Raw genomic sequence first — 12,438 nt, 5'->3', positions numbered from 1 at the left:
CGTCAAAGCCAGGATGCCAAAAGTGAAATCTCGTCTTAAAAATAAGAAATATCTCTGTACTGAAAGATCTTGGGTACATGTCCTTGCAGAAACACTCTGGATGTGAAAAAGTGGAGCTCATTTCACTTTGTCACTTAACTCCCTGCTCCTAATAATGAATGCAGATTGCATCCACATAGATGGATGTGTGACTCTATTCATCTGCTTTATGTTCTGTTTCAGATGGCACATGCACCTGTGCGATAGGGCACCTGCACTCGGCTTATTAAAGGCGATATATTAAAACGTAAGCAGAGACGATGGCTCCATTTAGCTTTTATTTCACAAATTCAGAGTAAGCTTAACCCCGGTTCAAAGGTCGCCTCCAGGGTGACACTTAGCATAATTGCATAAGTGTCTTAACCGTTTCTCCTCCAGCTCTATCTGGTCATTTATAATAAATGTGCTGGCTGGAATACCCTTAACTCACTCTGCGATGACACATTATAGTACTGCTGTGCTTATGTTTTTAACAAGACGGAATATATTGATTAATGACACTGAAGGAATACTAACCATTTGAACCCAGCATATTAATCAACATTTCTTGAATATTTCTATAAATATTCTTGATCTCAAATGGGACAGGTCCAAATTAAATCTATAAATACCATTATGTGTCAAATGAGTTATGAGTCTTAAATACCTTGACAGCATCAATTGGGATAATAAATAAAATATGGGGCCTGGGTGTTCATTAGTTTGGGTTCTGCACATCCAGGACAAGAAACCCAGAGGTGAACCGACTGTGAAATCTATAGCTCTGTCCCGCGCTCAGGGTACGAGCTCCTCTCTCTCTCTCTGCTGCCAGGCTGCCCACAGGAGGACTGTACGACAGAGATACAGTATCTCTCCCTCCCTCTCTCTCTCTTCCTCTATTACTCCTTTTGTTCCCTTTGTACTGATCAGAATTCATGCTGAGTGGTGGGTTATGGGGCCCGCAAAAGCACACTGTGCAGTTTGGTTTTAATCTGATTCCACCTGGCCCTCCTAACAGCATTTTGGATCCCTAATATCATTCCTCCACTGCAGCAGAGACCTGGATTAGTTGGCCTAACGATCCCTGGGAGAGGAGCTGAGGAGAGCGAGTCCCCTCGTCTCTCTCCGGGGGCAGAACCCGACACTGTGACGAGGACGCAGCTAATTGGCCCAATTTGTAGGTATTCCATCTGAGTGTTTCCTGCTCTGCTGGCTGGGGTGCTAATGCCTCGTACTGTACAGGAGAACACCATCACACACCACTCCAACGTGCTTCCTGTTGCACACTTAGCACCGCACTGCCCGACACACGAGGGCCGGGATGAAAGCTCAGTCCGGACTCAGACAGAGTCCTTGTTGCGACTCCCCGTGATGTGGGATGCCAAAAACACGGTTTGAAAAAACGTGAAAAAAAAACGAAAACGTTTGCCAACCTCGTCCCAGTCCTAGTGGAGAGAGAGAGAGAGAGAGAGAGAGAGAGAGAGAGAGAGAGAGAGAGAGAGAGAGAGAGAGAGAGAGAGAGAGAGAGAGAGAGAAGGGGGGATTGGAGAGAGAGGGGGCGAGAGAGAGTGCAGCGGGGAGAGAGAGATTGAGGGGGGGGGATGACATCCGCAGGCAGGGTGATGGCGATATCAGATGCCCCAGTGGGGGCAGATCTGTCTGGAGGGCCCCAGGCGATGTCCCTGATAAGCCACTGGCCCCAGAGTCAGCGTGGGAGAAGGAACTCAATTAGCTCCTGCCAGACCCTCTCAGCCTGCCGGTGCCTGGTGCCCCGGCCCGCTAGCAGCTGCCTGGCTGACCCCTCCTCCAGGGCCTCCGCCACCCCTCACCGCGCCCGCGTACCTCCGCGCCCGTCTGCAGATGGGAGGCCTGGCTGCTCCCTCAGCACCATAGCTACACTTATATAAAATACACATCAGACACCAAAACAATCTTCACTGCAGGAGTGTTTTCTCACGGAGTCATGTTAATGCCGTGTGTGTGTGTTTGTGTGTGTCTGGACGGAGACTAGCTCCTGGGAGAGGGGGAGGAACGGACACACTGACAAACGGTGTGAAATATGGATGACGCCTTTCTGTATAACTGGTTTTAGGTCAATGACCATCAAGGGAATATGGGAGCAAATCGTGTGTGTGTGTGGAAGGGTCCCCACAGACTCCACTCTAATGTGAGAGTCTGAGAGATGCTCCTAATTCTGGACCTTCTCATTCATTAGTCGCGCTCTAAGCAGAGAGGAGGAGGGGGGAGGGGAGAGGGAGGGGACAAGGGGGAGGGGAGGAGAGAGGGGAGGAGGTGAGGAGGGGGGAGGGGACAAGGGGGAGGGGAGGAGGGGGAGGTGAGGAGGGGACAAGGGGCAGGGGAGGAGGGGGAGGGACGCTTGGTGAGGGGCTGACAGAGATTTATGATGTGCGGATCTACAGAAGAAAACAAAGAGAGGAGACAGACAGAACCGAGAGAGAGAGAACCGAGAGAGAGAGAACCGAGAGAGAGAGAACCGAGAGAGAGAGAACCGAGAGAGAGAACCGAGAGAGAGAGAGAGAGAGAGAGAGAGAGACGGCATGGTTTGAGGGAGAGAGTGCTGTCTGTGCGTGCCGATGGAAAGGCGAGGGCCACGGCTAGATCGATAGTCCGTAGGCCCGTCCTGGTGCAGGGTTACCACCAGGACCTGGCTGCGAGCGGCCCGGGCAATTAAGATGTTCAGTCTCCAGCAGAGGATTAAATTTAGCTGTTCCACAGCGATGTCACTGTAGTCTTTATAAAGCCATGAGCTCACTCACTACGAAAACATGAGCCTCGCGTTCCAGAGGCAAGACGCAGATCACATCTATCGATCCCCAGCCCGGCCCGGCGCTTCCTTCCTGCTTGACGATGATGGCAGGAAAACAGACAAGTAGGCCCTCCTCCCTCCAGGCTGCCTCGAGTCTGACGAGGCCGTCTGAAGAGGCAGGAGGGAGGCTGGGGTCCCTGGAAACGAGCCTGAACGATGAGGATCGGGTTTAAACGGCTGAATATCCTGTTTGGGAGTAAGCTTACCTAGTTGGGGAGGGTGAAGGGTTAACAGCTGCTGTGTTTAGCAGCAGGCTGGCTCCCAGCAGGCACCGCTCAGAGCACTGTACTGTCTGTGGAAAGTGGTTGTGTTTTACTGTACCACCCGCCTACAGTGGCACACATTTACAGTCCACTGGATTTTAACTACAGTTTGAAAATAGAATAGTGGCTTTTTTAATTCAAATAATTAGTGGCCTTACATTACATGAGGTCGACTGTAGATACACCTGATCCTTCATCTACTGCTGTTCTTTCTAGAATGCATTATTTGCACGTCGCTTTGGATAAAATGGATAAAAGAATAAACATTTTATTTAAAACTAAATAAATGGTTTCAACCCCGTCACTAAGAGCATGTTATCCTTTGTAGACGATAGTAGTACAGTGAGACAGCTGGGAACACAGTGGGCAAACTGAACTCATCAAGACTTCCATCCTTTTCAATCACCAACCTTCCAAGTGACCACAGCACACTGGTCAGTGACCTGTATTCAACTCATTCACTCTCATATCGACTGACTGCATCAGGTCAGGTGAGCAAAGAGAGAGACAGCACTCCTGAAAGGCAGGTCTACTAATAGTATAGTAACTCTGTACGGTAGATAGACTTCAGTTATCACATTTAAAAATAGACATGTTGAGAGGAGTAAACAGAATTAAAAAGACAAAGACTATGGGAGGCAATAATGAGTAAACAGTTTCTATTGTGTGTGAAACTACCATATTAGGGTTGCATGTATTCGGCCATGTGTGTGTGTTTACTACCAACAGAGAGAAGTATTATTGTAAAGGGTTAAGGCCATTTAACACAGGCCAATGTAAATCCTGGGTTTAGACACAGTGACTTGGAGTACGGCTGGGATGTGTGTGTGTGTGTGTGTGTGTGTGGGGGGGGGGGTAGAGGCAAGGAGCCATGCATGAAATTACTTCATTAATCTTCCTCTGATAGACTGTCCATGTTTAGGGGGAAACTCTACCTGCTTTAAACAAAGAGCCCCTCTTCCCCCACTCATAAATTACACTCTTCACCAGAGCAACACACACACACTTATACACACATGCACAGGAAAAACACGCACACAAATATACGAGTAAAAACTTAACTGTCTGAAATTTGCAGATTTCTCAGGTGCCCGTGACAATTTATTTGCGATCAAATGTGTAAATGTTAGTCCAGGCTCAGGCTCAGGCACAGCATGGACATGCTACTGGTGCACACAAAGCTACTGGGACCTCCACCTGCTAGCTGTCACTAGCATCACTATCAGTGTGTACTAGTAGAGAACAGAGTATTATCAAAAACTAGTGTTTGGTGAAGAATCGACCGTGCAGTAAATTTGATTAAATAATCCATCACTGACAAAACACCTTAGAAAAATATGTCCTGGTTAACAATGTCCGGACAGACACCAATCACAACCGTGTCTCTGTTTAGTGTGAGTGGTCCACAGCGGTCTTCGTCTAGTGGGATTGGTCCACAGCGGTCTTCGTCTAGTGGGATTGGTCCACAGCAGTCTGTAGCGCAGAAACCCTCCTCCTGATGGGTGTGGAGATGTGCTGGACCTCCCAGCGGACCATCTCTTTACTGTGTCTTCTCCACCACCTCCCCTCATCCCCCATAAATACTGCTGATAGTAAAAAGCCAGGAGCCCCTGACTGATTTATACGGCTGGGTCCTGCACCACACTATTCAGGGATAATTAAAGTTTGGGGATATTTCCTGAATGGGAGCATCTCCTTGAGGGGCAATCTAAACATGCATCTCGTCCCTGCCTGCTCTGCTGACAGCCCCACACAGGGGGGGGCTGACAGCCCCACACAGGGGGGGGGGACGTATAACTGGCAGGTTCGACAACTAACGTTTTGCACCGGTTAGCGTGGATAGACACAAACGCATAAACACAGGAAAGGCAAACGTACACATGCGCGCACACACACACAACCAAATGAAAATGACAATAATGGGTAAAAAAAAACATCTCTACAGATCGATGGTCATATGAAATTGGGGAGACGTTTAAATATTTGTTTAGTTTGATGAGGTAGCCCAACAATCCCTGTGGGGTCCCTTCTCCCTGTCTCTTCTCTCTTCCCATCCCCTGTCCACATGTGCTCTCTCCCTGTCCTCTCCCAGTCCCCTCTACAGCATGTACCCCCATGTCCCTGGTATGACATTCCCGATATGGCTTCAGAGAAGCTTCTCTCAGCAGAGGAATGAATAAAGATTTACATTATAATGCACTCTGGTTTACAGACACTCCTGGGTCAGCACAGCACCGGCGGATGGACAGAGCGCCCGTATAATGGACTCTGATTTACGTGGAGAAGATAGCACCTTGACATTGAATTAAAACAAAGAAATTAAATGGACGCTGTAACCTTCCTGGAGACGGACGACAGGAAACGGCAGATGACAAACTGAGGACGAGAACATGTAAAAAACATCCCTCTCTGTCTGTGGCACAAATACATAATCCTTTTTTTTACTACGTTGTTGTTAACGGAAGAACGCTAACATTCGCTTCCATTTTGCAAAGTGACAGCAGAGCTTATTGACAAAGGCCTCAGGACACGAACGCGTCGATAGCCGACATGTGCCCAGTCAACGTGCCGAGGCAGGCAAGAGAGCGACCAACAGCCCACCCCCCTCCCTCCTGAATGACTTTGAATGATGGTTACTCATCAGGACTAGTCTCTCTAGGCAAACTAGGAACAAGCATCATTCTCTCTGAAAGACACACCTACCAGTGGTCCACTGGAGTCAACACACACGATCGCATCACAGCCGATACTTGACTGAACTTACCCCAGAGTCAACTCCTGAACTCTTAACACCAGCAGAGTTGATACACACCACAAAACTGTCACTTAACAGCAGACGTGTCTTTGCTACCCAGAAGGCCTTGCTCCAAACTAGCCAGACGGCCCCACCCCCACCGTGTGTGTGGGCGGGCGTGTGGCGCGAGGCTGTCAGGTCAAAAGCGTGTGTCTGGCCAGGCCTAACACAGCGCCTCCTACTTGGTTAACCCGTCAGTAGGAATCAGAGGTGCTATTGTGACGGACGGTTTCAATATTGATTTCATAAATAAACAGAGCTAACCATCGATCCTAACGTTATTTTGCATTTCAATTACTGCTCCAAAACATAACCTTCAAACGATGGGGCGCTCAATACCAATAACATACCCTGATAAACACCGGTGTAGCCACCCACTCCACGCCACGCTCCTTACCAAGTATAAATTAGCGGACTCTGCATTTTCCCTTCCTTAAAGCACCTGAGTGGTCACTACCCCTCAGGTCTGTCAGGACACCAACCAGACTGAGAAAGAACTGGACACAGAAACTCAGGTCCGACTCATCCGTAACTACTGAGTTATTTTCCACTTTACAATCACAGAACGGGTGACAATAATAATAATAATAATCAATATTTTATTACAGCTTCTTCTTCTCATCAGCTTGAACAAATCTAAAGATGTTCTGACCCTGACTCAAATCTCTCTCTGTCTGGTTGTGTGTGTGTGTGTGTGTGTGTGTGTGTGTGTGTGTGTGTGTGTGTGTAAATGAAGAGGGGCCTTTCGGTGTTGGAGCAACAGGAAGAAATGCTGACACACCGTATCAGTGATAGCACTTCCCTGCCACGGTGCGGAGAGCATCCACACAGGCCGCATTATCCTCCCACTCTAATGGACCTGGTTATTTTTAAACAAATTCTCACACTGCGGCGAAGGTGTTCAAGGTTACCGTGGCGAAAAGCAAGATGGACGCCTGTGGTGAAGGTTGGTGGTTTCAGAGCAGGAGGATGTTGGGAAATAGTGGGAGCTAATCACAGGACACTGGACAGGCCTGACACTGCACAAGTTCTTCTGAGTCACCTCTTCTAAAATAAAACATCTTCAGCACTGACTTCCCCTAGCATGCTGTGGGCGGTGTGTTTATCGGAGGCGATGGCGCAAGCCCCTTGAGTGAATAAATGCGGTGAATGAATGTGAAATATAAACAAAGATGTTTAAATCACTGATGAGGGGAAAACATTTCACTTTTTCATTTGCTGTACCTATTAATGTCTACACAGTGTATCCAAGCATCACAGCACACAGACATCTCTGAGATTGCCTGGTTATCAAACAAACATTCTGGAACTCAGAACACTGCAACCTAGTTCTGGATTTTCTCTACTCTCCAACATTAACATTCTGTCAAACCTAGTCGACCAGTACACATTTTGACCAGAGAATACAGGGTGCTGCTACACAGGAGTGGGTAAAGGAAATGCTGTTTGAAAAGAACAAGTTTGTGCAGACAGCTAAACACTACAAACATTGAGATAGAGAGACAGAGATAGAGAGACAGAGATAGAGAGACAGAGAGAGAGAGACAGAGAGAGAGAGATGCAGAATGGGAATGCCAGTGCATCCCTAGATGCCCCGGAGAGATGCTCTCTCCCTGGTCGGCCCTCATCGGAGTGACATATTTACAGTGAAAGAAATGATACTCATATGCAGGGCTTACCAGAAATGGGAAGGCTCCAGTGTGGCCAGGGGACTGAGTAATCGCCCTAATGAATTGGACAACGAAGCCCTGTTGGTACAAGGAGATGCATTTAGAATTGGGTGACAAATTGAATTTAAAACATTAGGTTTTCTTTGAAAGGCATACATGTCCCGACACCTCCCGTTAAGTGCTGTGGGCCAGCGGGGGGCTCTGGGCCGGCGGGGGGGCTCTGGGCCAGCCGGGGGCTGTGGGCCGGCGGGGGGGGCTCTGGGAGGCCCCGGCCACTGCGGCCACAGGCTGTACACGGGCCGGCCGTTCTCGGCCAGAAGCCTCTTTTGGTAATGTATTCTGAAACCAAATTACCGTAAGCTGATCCCATCTGGGTGGTGTCTGAGCAGGGCTGCTTGGGTTACCCGCCAACCCCACTGTGATACCATCTCCATGAAGACAGCAAAAATCTGATTAACCCAATAACACTGAAACACTTGGTCAAAGAGCAAAGAGCTTTTAACTTAAGATACACTAATGCAATTCCCTCGCCTTGTTTTCAAAAACCTAATAAGAACGAAGAGAGGAGGGGAAAAAGGGGAGGAATTTTGAGACGCGCGTTTTCCGAACCTGAAGCAGCAACCTGGGAATGAAGTAAAACTAATTTGAATCTAATTCATCACAGTGAGCAGACTGCCACCATTCTACAAATACATTAAAAAGCTCTAATTTCATAAAGGCAAACTGGACATTTAGAATATGGCATGGCTAAACATGGGTGTTGACAGGACATTTCAGGCACAGAGAGAAGACGAGTCTGGATTCTCTACCTTTCAGGGTGTGTGTTTGCAAGCCAGCGCACATGAACCTAAACTGACAGTCCTCAGCATTGGCTGATGTCAGAGAGGCACGGCAGCAACGAGCCTGCCAGACCCTCGCTTCCTCTCCCGTGCTGAAAGAGACGACACTGAGTGACATTGCAGCCCAGCGGGCTCCAGTGAGCGAGAGCCCAGGCTGAACACACAACCCCCATGACACGGACAAGGAAACACAAAGCAGGTGTGATATAGATGCGAACAAAGGAGTCTTAAAAAATAAAAGAAAAAGAGACGCAAAGTCATCCTTTATACAGTAACTCAGCCCCTTGCTCTGAGTTCTCCAGCTCACATACAAATAAACTATAAGATATCGTGGTAAATCATCTGAGATAAAGACTGTCAGTGTTTTAATCCTATTCCGAGGCAACGACAGCCACCCCCCCCCAGGTCTATACACTCCATACTGTGCCGATTCCACATCAGTGCTGTGCTAATTACACGGAGGACGTGCACCTCCCAAACCCTCTGTACGGAGCACCCTCCCTCCAGCCCAGACAGGGAGCAGGAGATCCTGTCCTCGCAGACGGGGACACACAGAGCCACTGCCGAGGAGGTTCCATGCACAGTGTCTCAAGTATTTAACACCGTTTTGTTTTACTAGAGGCCCTAGAGGAAACGTAAAACGTCTTCTTGTGTCGAATCAATTGGATTGGATTTAGTTGTTGTAAATTTACCATTGTTGGTTTGTGATTTAATTTTTATTTTTAGATGCTTTATCTCTCTTTTCTGTCTTTATGAAACAATATTAATTTACTACTACTGACAAAAAGGCATTCATTGCAATAGTTATACACACTGACCCCCACAAAATACAATAACATTTGATTGTTGTTTTTAATGTTTTACAATAAACGTTGGAGTAACTATCAGAATTTTTTTTATTTTACATTAGAATTCACATAACAGCTGTTGTTGTGAAAATGTTATTAAGTGTATATCAGAAATATGCCAAATACACTGTTTCAAAATGTTCTACATTTTGTGATCAAATATTGGTGTGAGTTAAAAAACATACATTTTTTTTGTAATATATATATTTATATGTATAAATTGTTTAATGTATACAGTTAATGGTATTACCAATATTGTCAGCTTTTATTTATAATGTGTTTTCTTTCTCCTTTGCTTCCTATGACAACAATGTACATTTTTGCTGAGGACCAACTCATTTCATATTTCATCTTTAAAACAATGTAAATGTTACACTTAATGTCACTAAACACTATGTGATAAGATTTTTATAAGCACAACTTCTGTAGAACTAATGTGAAGCAAAACCTAATTGGTCAATTATTCAAAATATTATAACATGCTGTTCACTCTTCTAATACAAATATTAGCAGAGTATTATATTGTGTATATATATATATATATATATATATATATATATATAGAGAGGTTTTGGGAAATAAACATACAAATACATAAATGAAACATTAGTTTTCATGTATGATTTTATGATGATATGACAACTAACACTGAACACAGATTTGGAGAGAGCTCATGGATCATTTGTCATAGGTGTGACAAAAATACCCATTTTAAATGGCCACTTAAAATATATAGTAAAAAATGTTCATGAAGGAACTCTACTCTCAATGCATCTATTACACATCACTTGTAACTTGTTTAATCAATGTACAGTAGAATGTACACAAGAATACACAAAATATACTTTGGATGACAAACATTTATCAAAGAAGGACCTGAGAGAATCATCAGTAATTAGTTTGATAAACAATTGAATGCTCCTTGGTCAACTGTTAACTGGAGGTGTAAATGGCAGAGATGTATTGAACCTTTGTAATCCAGATTACCGGGAAAAACTAAGGAGATTACAACATGCGCACCTTGGTAGGTAATGAGTTCACAACATTGTCTTGTCTCGAAATGTACAATAATTAGCCTACAACCTAATCCCAATAAATACCGAAAGTCTTTAAATCCATGCTGACAAAGTCTGTTTCCTTTTCCATCGCTCTGCACTATTCTATTGAGGAGCCCTGTGCTTGAAGCACTTTGAAATACTATACAGGGAGGAAATCTATACTGCTCAACAATTCAAATGTCAGTATAAATTCATGGGACCTTTTCATTATACACCTAGAGAAGATAAAAATAGTTTCATCTCATTTGATATTTGTGTGATCAGATTTAAATCACAACAGCCTTAAATAATATTTTCATTTAAAGTTTTTCTTCTTACACAGGCAGCAAACATTTTTATAATAAAAACTACAACACTACCACTCAAGATTCAATTTGTGAGTATTATATGTCCATGTATACAAAAGCAAAAATAGATATTAAGTTACTGTTAGTTAATATCAATATGAGCTATTTATTGGTTATTTTTGTAGTACTCTGTCTCTCTCCCTAAAATATAAATAAGAAAACACTGAGTAGAGAAACGATAGAAATACGGTTTAAAATCTGTTTGACCCAAAGCCTGTTTAAAAAAAACTCTGACTTTCTCTGTCAACAGTGCAGATCAACACAGAACACTCTTGAGTTGAAACAGTGTGTCACAGCATCGGGAGTCTACAGTGCATATAATGAGAGGTCCACATTGACGGCGCGTGTTACAGGAAGTAAGTTTACATTTTGCCCGTGGGCAGCTTGTCTCCCGTGCTCTGGTCTAGGACAGAGGTGACTGATCCGTGGGCTCGTCTTTCTCAAGGTACACACTGCAGCGCGGAATTCACCCTGTCCAATTCTGTGAATTCGCTTTAATCTAATCTCCTTAAACGTATTGTCATCCTCCCAGGGTGGCCCTGGCTGGGAACAATGCCATCGCTCAGCAACCCCCTAACCCAACAGGACACGCAACCCAAATGCTTTAGGAATAACACACACGCATGGCAAACAGGCACCCTTAATTGATCAGCCATGCTTTTAATGAAACGTGAATAGTGTCACGCGTCTACAATGGGCCACCATGCATCCCCCTATCAACACAGTCTCATCAGTACACCTGCCCTGTTGCGTTACACTGTATCACTATATCACACTGACACCGAGACTGAATAGCCCCCAATACACGCGGAAAAGCAATAAAGAGGGAGCTGGATAGTGTGTGTGTGTTGAGAGTGTGTGTGTGCGCATGTTAAGAGTGTGTGATTGTGTGTTAAGAGTGTGTGTGTGTGTGTGTGTATGAGGAATACAGAGCCAGCAGAAGCTCACAGCATCTTCACTAAGGCAGAAAAAAAAGTTTAGCTCCTAGCTCTGCAGGTCCTTTGTGAAGAGAACAAAAACATCTGTTCAAAAAAATTTTTTATATATTATTAAAAATAATAATAATAAAGAGAAGCAAGACAAAGAAAGGAAGGAAGAAAAAATACATCCAATAGCACAGAAGAAGAACAGGGCTAAAAGAAGGGGTGAAGTAAAGAGATGCACCTACTGGTTATGATAGCTGAGAGGGTCTGGCAGACAAAGTTCTGAAATGTCCATCAGTCCAGATTTAGCATTCCAGGAATGAGCGGAAGAAGAAATAAACGACAACTGAGACTTGCTTCTGCCCCAAAATGCCAGCCCAGTTTCCTCAGAGACAACAAACACCTCCAGCACTGCCACCCCCCCCCGCTTGCACAGGTACGCCGAACCTTGATGATGTGAGAGGGTGTGGGTGGGTGTGCATCCGCGTGAGTGTGAGAGAGCGTATGTGTGTCTGAGTGTATGTGAGTGTGTGTATGTAAGAGAACGTGTGTGCCGGAGAGAGAGAGAGAGAGAGAGAGAGAGAGAGAGAGAGAGAGAGAGAGAGAGAGAGAGAGAGAGAGAGAGAGAGAGAGAGAGAGAGACAGAGTGAGGGGTAAAAGAGAGAGAGAAGCGCAGGCAGTGGAGGATGAGCGCTAAGATGGAGAGAGCGTGAGAGAGCAAGCGGGAGGAATGACTCTTTCCATGGTTAGGATAGGGCTCTTTAAGACTCGAGGGCTTGATGAATATGGAACAGCTGCTGTTGGCTGGCTCCGAGGGGCAGGACTTAAAGCTACAGGCCGGCAGAGAGAAC

The 12,438-nt window shown here is 45.5% G+C and overlaps 1 protein-coding gene across 1 annotated transcript in view; it reads right to left on the bottom strand.

Moving 5' to 3' along the window:
* The window catches only part of esrrb (estrogen-related receptor beta), a 47,649-nt gene extending 35,426 nt beyond the window's left edge, over positions 1-12,223 (bottom strand). Inside the window, exons 1-2 of the mRNA XM_062470003.1 lie at positions 11,833-12,223; positions 7,582-7,650 (exon numbers count right to left, since the gene is read on the bottom strand). Coding sequence (XP_062325987.1) covers positions 7,582-7,650; positions 11,833-11,882 — 119 coding nt within the window. The 5' untranslated portion in view covers positions 11,883-12,223. The remainder of the gene's footprint in view (positions 1-7,581; positions 7,651-11,832) is intronic.
* Positions 12,224-12,438: the final 215 nt, after the last annotated feature.

This window comes from Osmerus eperlanus, chromosome 9 (genome assembly GCF_963692335.1).
Source record: "Osmerus eperlanus chromosome 9, fOsmEpe2.1, whole genome shotgun sequence".
Lineage (NCBI taxonomy): Eukaryota > Metazoa > Chordata > Actinopteri > Osmeriformes > Osmeridae > Osmerus > Osmerus eperlanus.
This window is presented reverse-complemented; position numbering and strand designations above follow the sequence as displayed.